This window comes from Brachyistius frenatus, unplaced genomic scaffold (genome assembly GCF_029030835.1).
Source record: "Brachyistius frenatus isolate BFR_SWC_R1_liver_20210118 unplaced genomic scaffold, ASM2903083v1 Contig_28, whole genome shotgun sequence".
Classification (NCBI taxonomy): Eukaryota; Metazoa; Chordata; class Actinopteri; family Embiotocidae; genus Brachyistius; species Brachyistius frenatus.
The window spans coordinates 2187541-2208640 of NW_027210627.1; the positions used below are offsets into that span (position 1 = coordinate 2187541).

General features: G+C 41.4%; 1 protein-coding gene across 2 annotated transcripts in view; it reads right to left on the reverse strand.

Annotated features, from left to right (window-relative positions):
• Positions 1-7181: 7181 nt before the first annotated feature.
• Positions 7182-21100, reverse strand: part of col18a1a (collagen type XVIII alpha 1 chain a) — a 75406-nt gene continuing 61487 nt past the window's right edge. For both annotated transcript variants that reach the window (XM_069698847.1, XM_069698846.1), the window contains 31 exons: positions 20994-21071; positions 20863-20913; positions 20639-20761; positions 20444-20506; positions 19777-19821; positions 18849-18980; positions 18408-18479; positions 17974-18000; positions 17574-17672; positions 16764-16799; positions 16464-16553; positions 16313-16342; positions 16114-16149; positions 14987-15046; positions 14821-14898; positions 14671-14706; positions 14514-14567; positions 14248-14319; positions 13310-13384; positions 13158-13188; positions 12724-12777; positions 12171-12205; positions 11950-12081; positions 11609-11768; positions 11145-11209; positions 10837-10965; positions 10682-10714; positions 10275-10595; positions 9690-9887; positions 8820-8932; positions 7182-8664 (listed from right to left, as the gene is read on the reverse strand). In XM_069698847.1, the coding sequence (XP_069554948.1) occupies positions 8451-8664; positions 8820-8932; positions 9690-9887; positions 10275-10595; positions 10682-10714; positions 10837-10965; positions 11145-11209; positions 11609-11768; positions 11950-12081; positions 12171-12205; positions 12724-12777; positions 13158-13188; positions 13310-13384; positions 14248-14319; positions 14514-14567; positions 14671-14706; positions 14821-14898; positions 14987-15046; positions 16114-16149; positions 16313-16342; positions 16464-16553; positions 16764-16799; positions 17574-17672; positions 17974-18000; positions 18408-18479; positions 18849-18980; positions 19777-19821; positions 20444-20506; positions 20639-20761; positions 20863-20913; positions 20994-21071 (2742 nt within the window). In that variant the 3' untranslated portion in view covers positions 7182-8450. The remainder of the gene's footprint in view (positions 8665-8819; positions 8933-9689; positions 9888-10274; positions 10596-10681; positions 10715-10836; positions 10966-11144; positions 11210-11608; positions 11769-11949; positions 12082-12170; positions 12206-12723; positions 12778-13157; positions 13189-13309; positions 13385-14247; positions 14320-14513; positions 14568-14670; positions 14707-14820; positions 14899-14986; positions 15047-16113; positions 16150-16312; positions 16343-16463; positions 16554-16763; positions 16800-17573; positions 17673-17973; positions 18001-18407; positions 18480-18848; positions 18981-19776; positions 19822-20443; positions 20507-20638; positions 20762-20862; positions 20914-20993; positions 21072-21100) is intronic.

The following is a 21100-nucleotide window of genomic DNA, read 5'->3' on the forward strand; positions in this document are numbered from 1 at the left end:
CTCTCTCTCTCTCTCTCTCTCTCTCTCTCTCTCTTTTATCTGTTTTCTCCTTCCAACATATACACACACACACACACACACACACACACTCTGACACGCGCGCTCGGAGGCAGACACCAGAACCCGGAGTCACTCAGATAATAGACAGAGAAAAGAGTCTTTACATTTACACGCTCTGCCACGGGGAGGGAGGGGGGAGGGAGGGGGAGGAGGACGGGGAGGGGAGGGGAGGGGAGGGGAGCGTCCCCTCCTACTCTCCTCCGGGCAGCCAATGGGAGGCGGCAGAGAAGGTGTCCGGGCCGGCCAATGAGAGAGGAGGCAGCCGGTGCCTTACCCCAGCCAATAAGTGCAATAGCTCATATCCAGTTGGAATAATTACAATATGGAAGGAGTCACGAAAAGCTTCCCTTTCTGAAGGACGGACCAAAGCGCTGCACTCCTGCCAGGGAGAGTGATTTAGGGCTGCCACAGACATTAGAGTGATTAGATTCTGAGCCACTCAACCCCGGCACAATATCACCGCCGGCAGACGGGGGGAGGAAAAAACAAAAACAGGCTTCAGTCAGCTGTAGTTTGACAATTACTAATGCACGGTCAAAGAAGCAAGGCAGGGAACACAGGAGACACATGCAGGCTCCTCTCCCCCTCACCCACACAATCAATTCTCTCGTGCCTACCGTACCTCTACACTCCGCAACAGCGCTCATCAGCGATGAGCCGGGAATAAGCACCCAGTGTGAAATTTCATCAGGCGCCTTTCCCTCGTACGTTCCCGAAGCAAGCATACCTCGCTTCCGCAAGTCTTATTTTATTTCCTCCCGCTCAATCGATGGCTCCGGCGAGCGTAATAAATGATCAATGGGGGGAACTGTCAGGTTGAGGAATGAAAGGCACATCACCGCTGCGCTCCTCATTCTGCTCAGAGAAGTGAAGGAAACACCGGTTGTAATGTTAAACATCAAAAGCACTTCAAAACAGAGGCAGTTGTTCTTTTTGTTTCTTTTTTTTTTTTGTCAGGAAAGATGGCTTGGCGACTCGCTGAAAGATATATTTTTTTTTTCTCCCCTGAGGGATGGAGGAAAATTCTCAGGGGCCGCCAGCTGTGCGCGTGTGGGGGGATGTAGGGTTTTGATATACTGCTGCGAAAGTTCGGGTTTTTTCTTCAATGATTTCTTCACAAGCTTTAACAGTAACCTGACTTAACTGTGAAAAAAAAAAAAAAAAAAAAAAAGAAGGTCCCCAGAGGAAAATGAGCCCTCCATTTTCTAAACTGCCGTTAGGCTTTCCCAGAATGCACCGGACAGGAGGGGAGAGTACGCCCTGGACAGATTGGCAGTCTTATCACAGGGGTTAACAAATATGGATTTATATTCACCTACATTATAATCTCCTATCACACGAGTTCCGACCCAGAAATCTGATTGGTCGACTGTACATTTGGAACGTGCTCAAATCAGCATGACGGCACACCCTGCTCCTCAATTCAATTCCAATATAATTGGAATTGAATTTCATCTGATATGCAATATAATGTTGTTTTTACTTATTATAGGCCTATTAAATGGGACCCATTTGGCAAAATCGGGTCTTTCTTTGTCCTTTTTTTTTTTTTTTTTGTCACTTAAATGTGTTTGAGATGTGGTAGGAAACTCATGATGAGCCTTCCATGGGTTTCCAGATACTCTTTATTTGTAAGTAAGAAGTGATGTGCTATGATGTCATTTAAAAAAAAAAAAAAAGTAATTATAATGATTGCATCACAAAGATAACTTAACGCTAAGTGGGAAAAAAAGATGTTTCTCAAAGAATCTTTTTTTTTTTTTTTTTTTTCAAACTTTGACCTTAATACTGCGAACTTGGTAGTGTTTCATTGCCCCTTCGGACATTATATACAACGCAACTTTACACCGATAAAATAACACCTTTTGACATTCAAACAAGTCTCCATTATGTAAATGTTTATTTCTGGCTTTATTCAGACATGACCGTAAACATAAAAACCAGAATGTTAATGCAAAAAAAAGAAAGTTGCAGGAGTAGAAAACACGGTGTATATTTCCTTTATCCATAAGAAATATAAAAAGTCTTAAAAACATTGAAATAAGGCCTCATAAGACGCAATAAATACGACTGTTTGGATGACTGAAGTTTGTCACACGCTGCTTAAATCCGCGGCTCTCTGAAGAGTTTTTAGAGGATGTTGCGGATGAGGTGATGCATCAGGGTGAAACTGTTGCACGTCAGGGGCCAGCAGGTCTTCACATCACTCCCCGTTGAATGATGGTTTGCAGGGGCCCCGGAAATCGATGACGCTGTCGATTGCCTGAGTGCATTATAACTTGGTTGGATATGCACAGCGCAAGTGTGGCATCAAACTGCCAGTTTAGCAGAGAGTAAAAATCTGCAAGTTGGTGTTTATCCGAAATCAATTTCTCTTCGACGGGGGAAGCTTGATAAAAAAAAAAAAATAATAATAAAAAAAAAAATCCAGTATTGTCAGTGGTGAAAATAATCCATAGCGGGCTCTTTGCTTGTATAATGGCGTCTAAGATTGGATATACATGCATGACTCTTAATCAGAAAAATGATTTCATGGGTGTTTATTCTATCGACAGGATTTTTTTTTTTTTTTTTTTCATGGTTTCTTCCATGACCGAGTTTCCATCTTTAACAATCCGGTGATTGTAAACGATCTTATGAGCGAGCTCATGGAGTTTCTGGACAAATCCAGTCCGTCCGGAACCTCCGGCATGGAAACTATAGCAGTAACGTAGCAGAAGGGTCACAGATTCCAAAGGCATCGCTCATTTACAGTAGCATAGTTTTACAGAACAGGGCTGATACGTAGCCCATCTGTGTGTGTGAGTGGGAGAGGAAGAGACATAAAAAATTCATTAGAAGATGGAAGGAGATGTCACATCGAATATGTAGCCAGCTGCACTGATGACCATGGGAAGTGAGCTGTGTAAGGCTGGTGCGGTAGCTGCGAATGTAACATTGCAAGAATGACCTGGGTGAATTCTAGATTGCGCTATGACAGACGACTTGTCGGCAAGAAAATGCAACCAAAAAAAAAACCAACAAAAAACGGGAGCGTAATGAATATAAACAGATTGGATTTTTTTTTTGTGGCTCCTTGTTTATCGTAAACAGTCTGAAAAATACTGGTTTCGAAGGGGATTTTCTGGACGGCAACAAAGAGTAATTATATCACAAAGTAGCTGCTAAATTTTGGCTGAGTTTTGGCAAGACATGACGAATTCTGTTTCAATCCAGAAGAGAATTTAAAAAAAAAAAAAAATTTTTTTTTTTTTAAATACATTAAACCAAATACACAGACACAGATTTCATATATTCAATGGCATCGATTCAGGAAAGGCAACCAGCAATAAAGAGTCAGGATTGGGCAGTATGGGTAAGTCTTCTCACCTCTGTAGAAAACATCCCCGGCACTGAGGACTGTTTGATGGGCTTTACTTTGATGGTGAATCATGCTTCCCCGGTTACTTCCCCCAAGTGCAAGAGTGACAAAAAGGCATCAGAGCGACATACCTGGGTCAGTGTAAAAAGAGAGTGCAGGTACGACGAAGCGGTCAGAGCCTATCTTCACAATGCCAGGAATATTCACTCTCCATAACATCCTCCTCATCAAATATTTAAAGACGCGAGGGGGAAAAAAAATATCGACTTAAATGCCACGGGATTCACAAGGGGATTTAAAGACAGGGAGAATGCTACTCATTATCTATCTAAATGTCAGTGAAATGTGAAAGCCCTGCATAAGGTCTTACTTATTTCTGACACACTACACAAATGTTGCTTTAGGACTTCTTCTTACCCTTTAATTTAATGGGAAATATGTTGATATAGTTGGAGGCAGAATGCATTGGAATAAAACAAATTAAAAGTCATACTTGAAGACATTCGGTGGTAATTTGTAATTTGTGTCTTTTTGAACATGCTTATTTTCCTGCACATAAGCCGAGGTTGGTATCGCGCAGAAAGAAGGCATATCTTCTCTCAGGTAAAGCACATAAGAAGGTCGCGAAACAAAAGCGGCAGTGCAACAACACAGTTAAGATATTGTTAGATTTGGATTAACGTGACAGTGAGTCACCACCAGCGAATAAACACAGCCCAGAGATCTGACATCTGCGGCTCTTCGCGCCCGCCCCGAACGTAATTAAGCCCCTCGATATCTGGTTGTCACCTTGTTGTATCATTACTGTCCTCGGATCATTTCACTGTACTTGGTTATTACTTAGCACCCACTAAATATAGCTTTCCCCAGGCCGCTAGTGTGATAGCACTTTGCAGCTGTGGGTTATTACGTCCCAACCACCCCCCCCCACCCACTCCAGCCTCACTCAGTCAAGACGACTTAAATAGATAATACGCCACTCAGTGAGATGTTTTTATTTTTTATTCCCCCCCCCCCTGAAGATTTACTCAACCAGGGACATTGAGGAATTGGACAGGAGTTATGATGTTAGTTTATTTTATTTTTTCTTTCAGCCAGGGACGCTGCTGCGACACTGAGCCCTCCCAGTCAATTAATATAAGCTGTATAGCTCTCGTAAGGCTGCGATGCTTAAGAGGCAGATTTTATGAGATTGAGTGGGAAGTGACTATTTATTTTTAGGGTATCCCGCATTTTATAATGGAGTAGGCGATTGGTTAAATTTGGGCCTCGATTCTTAGATGACATGCCACGAAAGATGATGCCTTAAGGCTTCAAGTATTTAATCCCGACTTCTGCTGGAGTTTATTGAAACGTGAAACTCGAAAGAAACTGGGCTCAAAGTTGTTGTTTTTTTACAGTTTGCACTGTCCTATGAATTCATGTACAAGCCTATTTAGTGCTGTGCACCAATACAGGAAGTCATTTAGTATAAGAAAACGAAATGTCTCAAGCTAATACGGAATTTTACATAATTACAGGCTGTAAAAAAAAAATAATCTTGTAACCTAACGCACCAGATGGTTTAAACTCTCTGAGAAGTCATCCTTGGAAACTTGTTTGGAAAAGAGCAGGCAGTTTCATTAAATCTTGGCAGGTGATTGAATGAACCGGGCTGACTTGAACCAATCAGATCAGTTTTTTTTCCATGATTGTATTGGATACAGCGCGCAATGGCAGATAGCCTTGGTGGGGTGGGATAAAACATAATAACTTCAGTTATGTGTTCTGGCATTTCGGCCGTCGCTATTTAGGTCGTTTTTTTTTGTGTGTGTGTGTGTGAGGGGGGGGGGGGGCAGAAACGACCATATTTGGACAAACTGGGGAGGAGTGAAGGGTTAGGAGTTAGAGTTGGAGAATTGTTTTAGTCAGCCTAGTGGCCCTCAGTGGTATTGCATTTGAAGGTTTCTCAGCATTCACTTGTTAGACACTGCGACTACGTCTATTTTTATACACAGTCCATGATAACAAGTTGTTATCACTGTACAACAGTTTGGCCTAAATGCCTCGTTCTCTCAGCCTGGAAAAACCTTGTGATTGGTCCAAAAAATAACATCAACATTCCATTGTGCTATTCTAATTGTATTCCTTATTATGCATTTTATCTATTTCTTATGCTTTTTTTAAATCTGTTTTATTCTAATTTCTTTTCTATATTTTTAAATGTTCCTTTATATCCGTTTTTATGTGAAACACTGCATGTAATTATCTTGCTGTGAAGCACTTTGAGCTACATTTCTTGTATAAAAGGTTCTATACAAATACAGTTTATTATTATTATTATTATTATTATTATTCTACAGAGTGGGTAAACCTCTGGAGTGTGGACAAAGGACATACTTTCTGTACATTTCAGATACGGTCTATAAAGATGTCATTTGTGTCCAGATGTAGAGGAAATTTCTGCTCCACAGTTGCTGACCTTAGTACTTGAACCCCATTAATGGTAAATACTACATTGTCTTGGGCTCATTTGATGAAGCATGTTATTCTGTTGAATGCTGTAATTGATCCTACTATTCAGTCATCTTTTACTTTAGCTGTATCCAATAGTTATAGCTCACCAGCATTACTGTCCACTGTAACAACTTAAAGGTAGGGAAATATTTTATGGTGGGCGCCTCATTTTAAAGTACCAATTTAGGTCATCTCTGAGCTATTTGAATTAATCTTCTTAATCAAATATTATCTTGAACGCCTCCTAACTTTAAGGAAGAGATTTGAGGGGATTTTTTAAGCCATCACAAATGACTAGTGACCTAATTTAGCTCTCCTTTAAAATCCACTTTACTTGTAGACCGACAGCCAACGAATCCATAATTGCCTGGTAATTTCATTTAGAAAAATGTCAATCTTGACATGTTCAGGCGAGTTTGTGCTTCTGCCCTAATTAGTTATGAGAAGTCCTCTGATCTAGAATTGCACTCCACGAATGCAGAGTTACAGTTTAGTTGATACAGCACAAATCAGTTTTTTTTTTATTTCACACATTTCTTCTTTCTTTTCAGAACCTGGTTACTCATGATGCAACTCGCCCACTGACCATTTGACCGGAGACTCGGGTGTGCCACACCGGCCTCAAGCAGAGATGAGGAGGTGAAGCTAGTTTTTTTTTTTCTAACTTCACAACTTAAAAGTGCCAGCCAGAACTGACTCCTGTGACATCACCCGAGGCGTTTTATTTAGATTTTCACTTCTACATTAGTATTGCCCTGTTCTTCTCTAATGATCTCTCAACAGTAATTTCAAGAACCATTGATGGATTCTATACGGAAGTGCTGTATCTTTTTTTTTTTTTTTTTATCTTTAAAATTTGCCTAAACATTTCAATCACCCATATCATGGTTATTTTGTCGTATAAGATCAACCAATTAACCTTCATGACATGCTGTATCAATACAGGCCCATATTTCTAACAAATGGATGCTATCACTTTTATTGTCAAGATTGTGTGTTGAATTATCTTAAAGGTCACCGAAGGATAATAGATCTTGTAGGACCGAGGTGCCTTGAACGCTTCCCACTGCAATTGGAGAAACTGATTTGTGGTGGAGTCAATGCCACCATCTGTGAGTAGGACATAAAACTGCTGGTCGGCGCAGCTGAGTGAAAGGTATCAAGGTCACCAGATCTTCACGAGATGGTTCCATTCGGTTAGGCGTTTAAAAAAAAAAAAATACAACACACTGCACAGACTGGTGTAGGGTACGTCACGTTACTGTTGTAGTTGAAAAAAAACTTTAATTCAGTGCCTGGGAGAAACAGTACAGCGCAGTTTGTTATAAAAATGGATATCCACAGGTTCAGTCAAGACATCAGTAGCGCTAAGGCCAAGTTAGTCTCTGAAATTTAATGCAAGGCTACTGCAAAAATATTCTCCTTAATATACTGGTTCTCTTGTCCCTAAAACCCACGACAGCAATCACTCCAACCGACAGAGATTAGCAGCAAACTAATCATTTCCAGCTTACTCGCTGATGGGCTTTTATAAGGTGGCAAAAGGGGCAACAATCATTTTGGAATCATAACGCTCAATTTTAGCTCGAAGGAATCTTGACATCTGGATGTGGGAATATGTATTACAGTAGTGTCTGTTTGTTTAAATTTGGTGTGAAGTACAAGTGTCTGAATCCACTTGAGTAAAAACTATAGTAACGTTTCTATATATGCAGAATAATGCTAACCAAAGTGGTCCCAAATGATTCACTATATGAGCTTATTGTGTAGAACAGTCCCGGGTTTGTAAGTGTCTGATCAGAAGCTCTTTTGAGTAACAAAGTCAATTTTCTGTCTTGTGTAAAATATAAATGAGGGTATTTAGCATTTTTTAATTTTCCATTTTTTTTTGTCGTTACATAACTTCATTTAAAAATAAATATCTATTATCTTATTTAAATTTAAAATAGTCCTTAAAAGTTTGCTGTACCCCGTCATAACCCAAAATTCTAAACTGAAATTGGAAAAAAAAAATATGTGGAAATGATCAATATCTAAAAATAAAAAATAAAAATAACAGGAAGGATATATAGCATTTTCAAAAACAGTTCAAAAGGTAAAACATTGATAACGTAATAAAAAAACAAAAAACAAATGACAAACATGTAATATACAGAATCTTTAAAAAAAAACAAAATGGGATACAATTTGAGAACGCTTTTAGCTTCTCTGCTGTTGTTCCGCCCCTTGAAGAAAATATGTGCCAATGCCCCCGAGAAAAAGGACCATCACCCCTCTGTTTGACCCATCTCTTTGGCGTTTGTGGAGGGGAGGAGCAGACAATGCAAAGCGTCCCTCCCAAGCAAAGTGCCAGAGGGCCAGTTCATTGGACGCCACATGTTCACCAGTCGTGTAATCAGGGAATTAAAAAAAAAAATTAAAAAAAAAATATACATGTCTGCTTGGACATAAAAATAGTGTTTAACTAGGGCCCAGAACACACACACACACACACACACACACACACACACACAAAAAAGAGGACGGACGGGATTTATTTTTTGGAGGGTGTTGTGAGGGCGTTCTCGATGCAGAGGACGACGTAGGAGCCGGAGCAGCTGCTGGAGCTTTGCTGCAGGACGTGGCCGCTCTGTAGTGATGATGCCAGACCAGTCACAGCGCGGTCACCTGCCCGCCATGTTTCGCAGTAGTGGTCTGTTTGCCGGTGGCCTTTGTTGCTTGATCCATGCCAGACCATTTTCTCAGGCCTGGAGGTAAACGAGAACACACAATGACGGCAAATCAGCAAAGGAAACAACGGCTTCCACTTCATTAATAGTTACATGCTAGTGCACAGGGTGCTGCATGAAATGTCACTGTAAAAAAAAAAAAAGAAGATTTTGTCTGGTTAAGGAGGACTCACCATGCGCTATCCCTGAGGATGTCTCTGCCATCGAAGGAGTAGATGGGTACATTCTCCCTCATTTTGCTGTTGTCACCAAAGATAGACTCCCAACTACGAAACAACACTTGGTCCTGGGAGGTAGAAAAAAAAGAAAGCAGTTTATTATATTTACTTTCTACTGAACAAATATTTTTTTAATAAAACGGCAAAATACACAGAATACATTTACTTTAGACAATAATAAGGACCAAGCAGTGATTCATCACGATTTGCCAATAGTCGATAAGAAATAAGAAAAAATAAAAAAAAAAAAAAATTTATACACCTCCGTGTTTTCATCGGCACCTGACAGGGATGCATTTCCACAACCAGCAGGTGGCGGTAATGCACCTAAAAGCTGTTCGCCAACCGCTAATGAGCAACAAACAAACATGTTACTACCGGGCTTCGGTAAAACGTGCGCGGCGCTGTGAGATTCGATGCCACTGCGCAAACAGAACAAACATGCAAATCTGTCTACAGTTGAAAAAAAAAAAAAGCTTTTGCGTGGCACTCCCTCAAAAAAAAAATCAACGAGTGTGCAGGTTCGGTGCAAAACTCTTCAGCTTCGTCAAAGGTGATGGTTTTCCAAGTTTGTACGAGCAGAGTTGAAAGCACGACGGCGTCTCTCTTTCTGTGTGTGTTTGAGCAAACGAACTGTACGTGCAGCGCCGTGGTTGTTGAATAGTTTAATTGTTACCAGGGAACATCGGATTGTATTTTTTTCTCTCGAAATGCTCATCCCTACTGACGAGTACTTATTTTTTATAAGAAACGTTCAAATGAAGTAGCGTCAGTGCTGCAGTTGCACTCGACCGTATTGCCGCTTCTCCAGCAGCAGCGTGTTACCTTCAGGTTCACGATGGGGGAGCTGTCCCGGTCCGACCTGCGGACGATGGTGTAGAGGTCTTGAAGCTTGGAGGACAGGAAGGCTCTGAAGGTTCCCTTCAGACCCACAGCACGAGCCTGCTGGAAGCACAGGAAGTCTGCCCCGCGAATGCCTCGCATGTTGCCAGATTGAGGGGCGTTCAAGGCGATGAGGTGTAGCTGATGAGGACAGTCAAGATGGTTACATTAAAAAAAAAAAAAAAAAGCAACCTTGGACCCAGTTCTATTTCTGGTCGTGTTAGTGTTAAGTGTCTCATTTTATCGGTGTTCACGCTATGCTTCTTTTCCTGCGCAGCAAAGCTAAAAATGAGCCAGGACTGAACTGAGAAAACTTTTTTTTCGCTTATGCACAGGAAAGTTATTTTAAATTGAAAAGTGTGAGCACAATCGTCGAAGCCACTTTTGTGTTCGTATTGACCTTTTTTTAATTTTTTTTATCTTGATTTATACCAATTTATGCTGCATTAATGTGACGTGATACCCTCTACAATTACCTAATTTGATATATATTATATTCTCGAACCCTCCTGCGTCGAGTCTACTTACTCCTGATCCTGATGTGTCGACACGGCCAGCAGGCTCGGGCACAGGTGGGTTGGGTCGTCGCTGGGGAGTGACAGGGTGTCTGTTGTCAGTGTGGTGGGTGGCTAATCTCCCATCGGTCTGACCCGTGTGTCTCTGGTCTGGGAATCTGGGCTCATACTGTAGAGGGTATCTGGGATCTGTAGGTGGCTGCGGTGGAGGCTCAATGGGTCGCACGGCAGAACCACCCTGGGAGTAATGGCCCGCTCCGTTGTTGTGGGACTGGTCTTGGGACTGGGGGTACAGAATCACAGGTGGAGGTTGGACTTCTGCTACCTCATTCTCCTGTAAAATAAAATACAAAACAAGTGAAAGAGATTCAGGAACTATGAAGCAGTCGTGCGTTTATTCTGTTGTTCTGTGGAACTTACCAGATCTCTGAAGAAGGGACTGTACTCTCCAAGCTGGAAGGAGGGAAAACAGCTTTGAAGTTTAATTGTCTAACATATCTACGGTGTTGTCTGTGGTTTGAATGCTTGTTTCGAGCTCCGTGGTGAATTTCGAAGTAAAAAGTAGATGACTATACCATGACTTGCCGCAGTCCATCGCGTACTCTCAGGTAGAGGTCTGCTTTGTCTATGATGTAGATGAGGCTGCCCTCTACCTGCCGTCTGGCAGTAGCAATCATTGTGTCATATGACCTCAAAACTGTAACCTGTGGAAAACAAACCCTGTTTTCAGCTTTTTGTTGGAAATACTATTAATAGCGAAGGAATTGTTGACATAGTTTATCATTGTAAAACAGCACAACTGGTTAGATCACAACTGGGCCAGTCTGCAGATGAATCATCAGGACTGGAAGCGTATTTGAAATGTCAGCTTCATGGCACTTACCCCAGAGGAGTGACCAGGAGTTCCAGGCTGGCCCGGGGGACCGGGAGGTCCAGGGAGACTGACGGCTTTAAATGGAAACAAGATCCTGTCAGTGAGTTGTTTTGTGAACAGCTGGAGGGGGAGTTTTTGTTTATGTGGGCAACAAGTTAAGTGCAGAGGGGAAGCAAGATAGTGTGGCTTCCAAATACTACACTAGTGTTAGCTAATGTGTGAGGTTAAAGATAAGTCATAAAGTCAGCTCAGTAAATCTGTAATGTGAAACACATGCAAAAACAAATCTTCTGACCATAGTTAACATTAGCCGCCATAAGCTTGTGCTCACACGAGACAGCAAAAAAAAAAAAATCTTACCTCAAAATGGACAAATTGTCACTTTAAAGTCACCTTCATAGTTGTAAAAGAGACATTTTGACAAAAGCACTGCTGAAGACTATGAGAAGTTGTATTGTTTTGTATCCACTTACAGTGATTAGGCCTGTATGCTCCTGGAAGTGAGGATGACCCCGGTGGTCCTGGAGGTCCAGGTGGTCCCGGAGGACCTGAACGCCCATCGTAACCAATCCCTGGTGTCCCTGGAGGTCCCTGGGGTCCAGGAGGGCCCCTTATAGAATCTCCCTTTGGTCCCTAACATGAAAGAGGAAAAAATTAAGATAGAGGAACATCCATGATTTTTTTTTTTTTAAATTTCAACAATCTAGGTCAGGACAAACTTTTGGTGACGATAATACCAAATACTAAAAACACCTATGCAAGTAAAACAAGAACTGTAAATATACAACCGATATATTTTAGTCTCAAAACTCACTGGTAGGCCTGGGTTGCCAGGCGGCCCTGAGGGGCCTTGTACTCCTCCAAAACGTGGGTCATAAAATCCACCACCAGGCTCTCCTTTTTCTCCCTTGACACCCAAGTCTCCGCGCTCCCCCTTCATTTCATTCTGTTGGAAAACATTGAATATTTTGATGTTTTTTTTTTCTGTTGACAGTCATTTAGTTGTAGTTGAACTGATTGGTGGTGCTAGGTTACCTTGAGTGCGTAAATATCCAAATTAGAGGCTGTTCCTGGAAAAAGAGAAAGATGCTTTAGTAATAAAAAACACTGCTGCGGGTGGATGTGGAATAATACTACTTCATATGTACATTTAACAAAAATAGAAATGCAACATTTTTGTTATCGCTTCCGTTTTTCATGAGGCGAAGTACAAGGTCGATATTCCTGCAGCCAGCGTGCCGATCGCGCACTCACAATTTGTGACACGTGTGGCATCGTGTTGGATGATAAAACTGCACATTTTATTGTGGCCTGCTATTGTGACCAATCCCAGGAACACCTGTGCAATAATCATGCTGTTTAATCAACATCTCGATGCGCCTCATCTGTTAGATGGATGAAATATCTTGGCAAAGGTGAAAGGCTCACTAACATGTATTTTGAACCAAATTGTGAAGAAAATCTTTTTTTTTTCTTTTCTTAAAATAAGCAATAATTCTTTGATGTTTTATTTCAACTCGTGAAAAATGGGAGCAAAAAAAAAAGTGTTGCATTCATATTTTTGTTGAGTGTTGACTCTGGGATTTACCTGGGATGCCTGGAAGCCCACGGTCTCCATGTTCTCCTTTTTCACCTTTAATTGCTAAAACAAAATACTGCATATTTAACATTGCCCTTAACAGTATCCTACAGGTGTAACCGATCTTGGCACTTCACAGCTATAAGCACCCTCTTTCGCTGATAGTGATTTCTTCTGCGTTTTATCTTTTCCCTCTTCAAATCTAGTCTCGACAGCTTAATCTCTTGACAGTGGAGTATATATCCACTTCAGGCTGAGGCAGCGGGATCAAACTGAAATTAAGATAGAACTGTGTCTCTGCAGACACTTTAAACCCTTTATAAATCTCTCTGTGTCACATTTACTTATCGCTTCCATTCTGATCCCTGAGTTTTAGTCGTTCTGTCCTACTGTATTTGGTTTCGCTGCTAAGACAATAAATATTGCATGTCGGGTCATCATACCTGGGTAATTCCTTGAAGTTTCGTCATAGCGCTGTAAACAGAAAGTAGACCAACAGGGAAAGATTTAGTCCAGAGTACGCGAGAGACACGACTGGTATGTAAATGTCCAAAACATCGTTCAAAGCGTGAATTTTGCGATCTCGTGTACTTACATTGAAGCGATCTAAAGGAATGGGAGGCCCTGAGGGTCCAGGTGGTCCAGGTGGTCCTGGTTGGCCAGGGACTCCCTAATGAAAACAAATGTATTTACTCTTAGTCACTGTTTTGGTGTGTGGATAGAGAACTGAGTTCAGCCCCGTTCCGATCTGCCACTGAAATGCGTCCTGGGTGATCCGATCACAAGTGGAAAGCTTAAAGTACACGACTGAATGAACCCAGGAGGCGTTGAGATCTGATCCGCTCACACCACATTCAGAGGTGGAGCCAGAGCCTTTTTGGAGCCAACCCCAGGTGGTCATCATTGGTATTGCACGTCATGGCCTCACTTGTCAGATCTAGAAGCTATGTTTAATTTCATATCCAGCACTGATGTGAACATGTACAGCTTCGGTTAGGATTAAGGAGGACTATTCTCTATGAAGTCACATATCTTCTGTGGACACGATACACGGGAGTGTCCATCAACATCGAGCACAGTCGCGACAGAAACAGTGGCGCTTTTTAATAAATAAAAATTGTAGCATGCATACCAATGTCTTTCTGCCAAGACAACAACTGACAGCTGTTTAATTAAAAAGGCTTGTTTTATTGGCAGTACACTGGAACTTGATCTAAACAAAATAGAATTTGCTTGCGAGCTAAAAGGCCATGAAAATAAAGTTTAAAATAAGGACCATAGTAAATTAAATCGGCTAACAGATTATATAAAAAGGCAAGTTAGCCCATTTTTGATACTCAGTGAAAGACACCACCTTTTCACTGTGTATGCGTCTTTAGAGCAAGTGTCACCGGTGGCGGGAAAGCCGACAACTTTTTTGACAGAAGGCAGGTCTGACATTTGGGGTTGGAAAGTCAACAACATGGTGTCATACTGTCATCACTACTTATTAACAATAACAATATTTATGAACTTAAAAATATGAATACTTACAGGGTAGCCATAGCCCGCACCACCCGCTGACTCTCCTTTCTCACCCTTGTATCCATTTACACCAGGGCGACCCTGAAAGGCCAAAGCCATTGATTATTTTTTCCCGCACTTGGGAGATAAAACAATAAAATAATAAAAAAACAAGAGTAAAAATTTACCTATACTCATAACAATATACTTTAAGTCAGCACAATGTATACGGTACTCAGAGCTGCATTTATTTATGTGAAAATAGACCAACATAAACACCAAGAAAGGACACTTACAGGTCTTCCAGGCATTCCAATTTCACCCTTTATTCCAGCCGGCCCGTACTGACCCTACAAGAATAAATCATGAGGTGAAGATAATGTGAGCTCACTAGAGAATGAAGTGGGAAAAAAAAAAAAAAATCCTGTTTTGGTACATTAGCTTAATACTTACAGAGGGTCCAACAGGTCCTGAGGGTCCTCTTTCTCCCTACATACATGGGGGGGGGGGGATTAGTTTCAAATATATGACCAGAAGTGCTTGAATGCTTAAAAACAGTCAGCAAAACATTACAGACAGATAGAAATTCAGCAAGACTCTCACCTTCTGACCAGTGAGCCCTTCCAGATGCACAAGATTTCCATCTGGTCCGATTACTAAGCCTGGCTCACCTTTCTCACCCTGAACACAAGCAACGAGACCTCACAGAATCACAGACAGCAGTATCACAATGATAAGCGGCTAAATTAATTGTCAAACAAGTCTTTACCTTGACTCCATAGCCTGGAGGACCGGGGTCTCCATTGTCACCTTTTGGTCCAATAGGACCCTGCAAGTTAGATAAAATACATAAATGACAATTGATAAACTAACAAGAGGTCAGAGGAACAGCCTTTGGACAGCAGGAAATATGTTCCCTTAGATCAATCCGCTATCTTGTGTTTAGACACCGAGTGTAGAAATAAGGTGTGGTGGGATTCTTTCAGTAGATGAAGCGTAATATGATATTACTTTAGTACAGAGCAGCATTTGATCGATCCTCACCAAATTACACCAATGAATATGGATGAAGATTTAAAACAGTCTAGAATACAAATATCAGCAGACGGAGCACCTTCACGCACACAAGGTTTGAACATGGTATGAATATGATGATATTCCATATTTTTAGTCATCGACAACAAATCTCATTAAAATACCAAAGTCAACAACGAATTGATCCTATCGGCAAACGTTGTGCAACCAAAATCCGATGTAGACCTTTGTATTTGTGCCAATATAGTCCGTAAATGAATAAAAACACATCAGTCAACCACATAGTTGCACCGAGGGACATGTTCCTTCATTACCGTAAACTCAAGACACTGTAATTGTAAACCAGTTTCATGTAAACCAACCTGCAGCTTGAAATGTTAGCTTGTGCTTCCAATGTATATTCGTTTGCAACTGAAATATTCAACCATAACTGACTTCTGCAGAAATGTTTGTTAAAATCACAATGACAATTGGTTTACGATGTTACATTTAATTGTGGTTTTCTTTTCTTATTTCATGAAACAAGAAATATTTGTGACCCGTTTTTAACGAGGTCTTCAGTTGGACTGAAAGATATCGAGGCTGAGACAGTGTAGCCGAGCTGTAAAGTGGTCGGAGATGGCCAAACACTTTGGTTGGTCTTTACAAAAAGAAAATGAAGAATAAATGTAGAATAACATCAGTCAAAATATATTTTACCAACACGTTCAAAACGGAACACAAAACCATGTTTTGTATCACATAGAAGTCCATTATCTTTGACATTTACAGTATGTGGTAAGAAATGAAAGATTAAAGCTTTGATATCGCCCACGTGGTTATAAACAAGAGCAAGATATTGAAATTATGTAAAAGACTTACGGGGAATCCAGCTTGACCGGGTAAACCAGGGCCACCCTATCCAGGAGAACAGAAAGAAAACATTTACATTTACTTCGTTAGATCAGTGTGCCGTGTTTTCATAGCCATCGGCCCAACATTTGTTTTTACCGATTTCTTGTGTTTTATTGGACAGCCCACTCTGAAAGGCAGGCAATTGCTGTGTAATGGTGATACATACCTGTGCCCCAGCTCTGCCAACAGCATCAAACTGTAGAGAATGGAGTTCAGACATCATTATTAAAAGTTAAAACTGTTATTAATTTGGGATTTTGGAGAACAAATGGCCCCGATGTGCACGTCCGCTGCTGTGTTTCCTTTTTGTTACTTACGTTGTCGGATGTCTGGTAGACGATCTGTCCTGGCGGTCCGGGTGGACCTGGTGGACCTTGGAAGCCGGTTCCATCTTGACCTGGTTCACCCTAAAACCAAAACCAAAGTCACTAAAGGCCCCATCTAACAAGACATCGTAAACTGAAAGCTATCACAAACATTTCAAACGCCGCTTTAAGAACCTGAAGGAAAGTGAGATGGGGCAAATATTGTATCAGCGTCTGAAAGATACCTGCTTTGTAGTAAAAAATAATGTATGCATATTAATAAAACAATTAGGTTTAGAAAATGGTATTCACCCTCTCTCCTTGGTCACCTCTGTCACCCTTTGAACCCTGTAAACATAAAGGAGAGGAGACAAAAGATGCTTTCACGAAGGTAAAAGAACTGCTTGTCCAGATGCATGCTTCATAAAAGTCTGACAAAACAAAAGAGGAACAATCGTCTTTTGTAATTGAAACTTCAAGACAATAAAGCACCAATTTTCTTATTTTGTACAATAACATGGCAAACGTTAATTAAGATGGTAAATTCAAATAATTGGAAATGTCATTAACGTGAAATTCAATTCAGCTTAACTTTAAGATCTGTGCGCAACTAAAGGGAAGTGTGTACAGTTGTCAGAGAAGTAAGAAATGCATATAAAACATTAGATATTACCGTTATCATTGAAAAAGTCAATTTCCTCCCCTCTATTATAGTTACGTTTTTAATCAAATAGTTGACACATCGGTGCGCGAGCCGCATCGTCACAACATTTGTACGACTTCGTCTTGCATACTTTGCAGTGTGCCCCCCCAAAATAGCCATTTTCTAATCTAGAACATACTCGATACAAAGGGATTCGTGAGCAATGTATGGTGGCAATGGGGACAAATGGTATTCTGACACTGCTGCGAACTCTGGTACACAATCCGATAAAACAACAGTAGATTAAACAGCTGAGGGCAGTCAAAGTCGGTGCAATGCAAACTTAAAGATGATCTCAAAGACGATAGCCAAAGACACGCCCTCCCAATAGCTTTTTCCAAGGCAAACTTTTTCAAGTTTGATGCCCATTTGTTTAGCCATTTTGGGGTTTTGTCTGCTTGTGTTCGTGCGATCCATACCGGAGGTCCGGGGAAGCCGTCCAAGCCTGGTTGCCCATCTGTTCCTGTAAGACCATCATTTCCCTTTTGGCCTGGAGTTCCAGGGAACCCCGGTGTACCCTGCAGAGGTACATCCGAGTTAGACCAGTGAAAAACGAAGCTCGGTGAAACACACGAGCACATTTTAAAACCACACGCTGACAGTGTACAGCAGGTATAAACAGTTTGTCTTCCAACAGTTCATTTTAAGGTATCATTTCTTGACTCTACTTTGCAGCATTTATTATACTGAAACACTAAAAAAAAAAAAAAACACTAAAAACAGAAAGATTGTTTGAGTTAGGAAAGGTGGCAGGAATAGTGGCTCATCATAGATTACTAGAATTTTTTTTTTTTTTTAAATTTTTTTTAATTTACTTACCGGAAGTCCAGGCAAGCCGGGAGGACCCTGAAAGTACACAACAATTACCTTGATTAGTTGCAAGTTTACATGCATCAAGAATGAGGACATTCTTCATCGTGCATTTGAATCTGCCAACTAAAACAGTTCGACTAGTTTCAGCTTAAGATTCATTGATTATGATGATTTTACAGACACGGTCATCCTTTGTAATCAGACACCTTACAGACTGTACAGCAGCAGGATAGATGGCTCATATGATTGGAATGTACCCAAAGCATATTGAAATGAACAAGCAATTCGAAAACGACTTGATTTTTACACCAATCTACTTCTGAGACTTAAGAAGCCATAATCGTTGAGCTTCGGTTTAAGGTGGCGCCGTTTCTTATTTCAATTTGTGTCCGCATTGTATTATGTTCCACGATATTTTAAATCCATAGGAATGTATGTACCTGTATTCCTTCTGGTCCTCTGACGCCAGGAAGTCCATTAGTGAAACCTCCACCTGAGCCCTCCATGTCATCCTTTGAATACAACAGAGAATTTTGAACAAACTAACAAACACTTTTGAAAAACTCTCTTGCGGGGTTTCTCAGTTTTGTTTGAAACACATTAAAATCAAATACTTTAATAACTAATCTGAGTTGAATCTGTACTTCACTGCTCTGTACAGCTACAGATGTACATATTCACTACACATTGAAGAGTTAAAGTGGGTATAACGTGAATTCTGATAGCAACAGCAATGTCTATAAATAAGAGTTGCCATTATGTGATCACGAGTCGTCTCCTGGTGAACTCTTCCAGACACTACTACGTCGTAGATCTTTTACCGTGACATCTCTTTAGCTCCATCAAAAGGTATCTTTGTAAACACCTAAAAGACGACTTACGAATCCAACACGGTAGCTCGGTCCCGGAGGACCAGGAGGACCAGGTTGCCCAATTGGTCCCATGGGTCCAGGCAGACCAGCCAGACCAGCCTCTCCTGCAGTTCCTGGTAACCCAGGGTCTCCTCGGGCTCCCTGTGGGACGGAATAAAAGGAGTCAAATTAACATTCAGAATGAATAAATAAAACCTTAAAAAAATAAATACAAATACAAAGATTTCGTCTTGAGTGAGGTTCACGTAACCATAGCGATGTGGGATTTTAAAATTCGTGATGAAGAATCTCACAAATCTACTAATGCCATGCAGCATTTAGTTTTCAGTCCTACTAAGTGTGGTTTAAAGAGTCCACACAATAACATAACACACTGTTGTGCACAAACGCCCCATGCTCATTGTTCTGGGACCAAATTCAGATGTCACTATATGTTAAATGAAACCATAGCCAGCACTCAGATTAGACTTAAAGTCGAGTCTGCAGCCGACAATATTTGACAAACATTTGCATATTGTTAGAAGACACAAATCCCCTTTGATGGCTGACATGCTGGAGCCCAGTTACCTGCAGATGTTAAGGCTTAGGAGAGTAGGATAAAGAGTGAGGCAGCAGATCGGTGAGAAAGGAAAAGTAGGAACTCGGCTAGAGAAATGGAAGGGACAGGAAAAGTTCTCCTGGTTATCCAGTGGGCACCGTTACCTAGTTCGTGTACCCCCAAAACACATCACCAACTTTTGAATCTGTCAACACTTGAATATATGTTCCCCCTTCGAAGGATTGTCTAAATAACGTGCATCTACGATGCGTTACATCGAGGAAATCGCACACGTGCCTTGGTTTATGAGCGTAGATGTCAACGTAGACTGAAAGCAACTTTGAGGTAAAACTGGAAAAAAGACAAATGTAACAAATTAAAGCTCATGAATTCACACACCTTTTGTCCAATTGCTCCTGGAAGACCCAACTCGCCTGAATCACCCTAAAGTCGGAAAACAAAGGATGAGGAATCACTTGAAAGCGCCGACGAACGTAATGTAAACTATAATACCTCAAACGAATGCCTGTCTAAGCTTCCGGCCGCTGGATGGACGGTTCCCACCGCACAGCTTGAATGACATCCGAGAGCCCCCGTTGCTAGAAGACTGCTGTCAACACTGTGCAATGCTAGACTGGAGCGCATCATAGCACTGTCTAGACGATGAACACGAGACCCCTTTTACAACGAGTCTACGAAACATTGCATGTGTGCCGCCAATATTTTAAAAGACTAAAGTTGTTTTTTTAAAAGTACAATTTATGCTCGCGAACGAGGCTTTATGCTAACTAGCTTCCACACCGAAAGTGTAAAGCCAGTTATGTTTTACTCCCGATATTTCGACAGCTCCTGATTCATGACTGCCGTTACCATTGCTGAATACTAATTACACTTTGAATTTAACTTTTTTATTTTTCATTTTAAATTGACTTTCCGTTTTATTCTAAACAATCAAATCTAATGTCTAATTGTGATCACTATTGAGACGCTTTATACTTTACTGATTCAAAAACATCAGCGTTTGTCAGTCATTGGAGAAGAAACAATCATTTTAGAAAGTCATTACCTTTTCTCCCCTCGCGCCCAGAGCTCCTGGAAGGCCATCGGTACCCGGTAAACCAGGCAAGCCCTGAAGGCCAGAGGATTTGGTTCAGGTTTACAGCAGTAGTTGATTTGGTGAGACTGTACAAATCATCTGTGTCACTGCTCAGACAGTCTGAGGGGTCAGTCAGGTATCTGGCACACTAAGACGGAGACTCACGGGTTGACCAGGTGCCCCATCCTTTCCTGGTGGTCCGAATGCTCCGGGACTCGATGCTGCGCCAGCTGTTGAGGGGCCGGGAGGACCAGGGGGACCGGGCACGCCTGGTGGGCCAGGAAGTCCCTACATCAAGAAAAATAACCATTCAAATGCAACAGATCAGATTTTCTCCTGCATAACTACAAAGGTTGTCACTGATGAGTGAAGGAAAGTTTAATTCTCACCCGAATAGATTCCACATCAGGGAATCCTGAGCCCTCCATGTCCACAAAGGTCTGAAACACATCATATGAAATCAGTTGTAACCTACAAAGTAGGCAGCTCTGTCCTGATGTGATCATGTGACTGAACTCACGGATCTGAATCCTTGTCCTGGTGGTCCCGCAGGCCCCGGCGGTCCCCGGGGGCCGGGTTGACCCTCACCACGGTCTCCCTGTATGCAAAGGACTCGTTAAGATTACA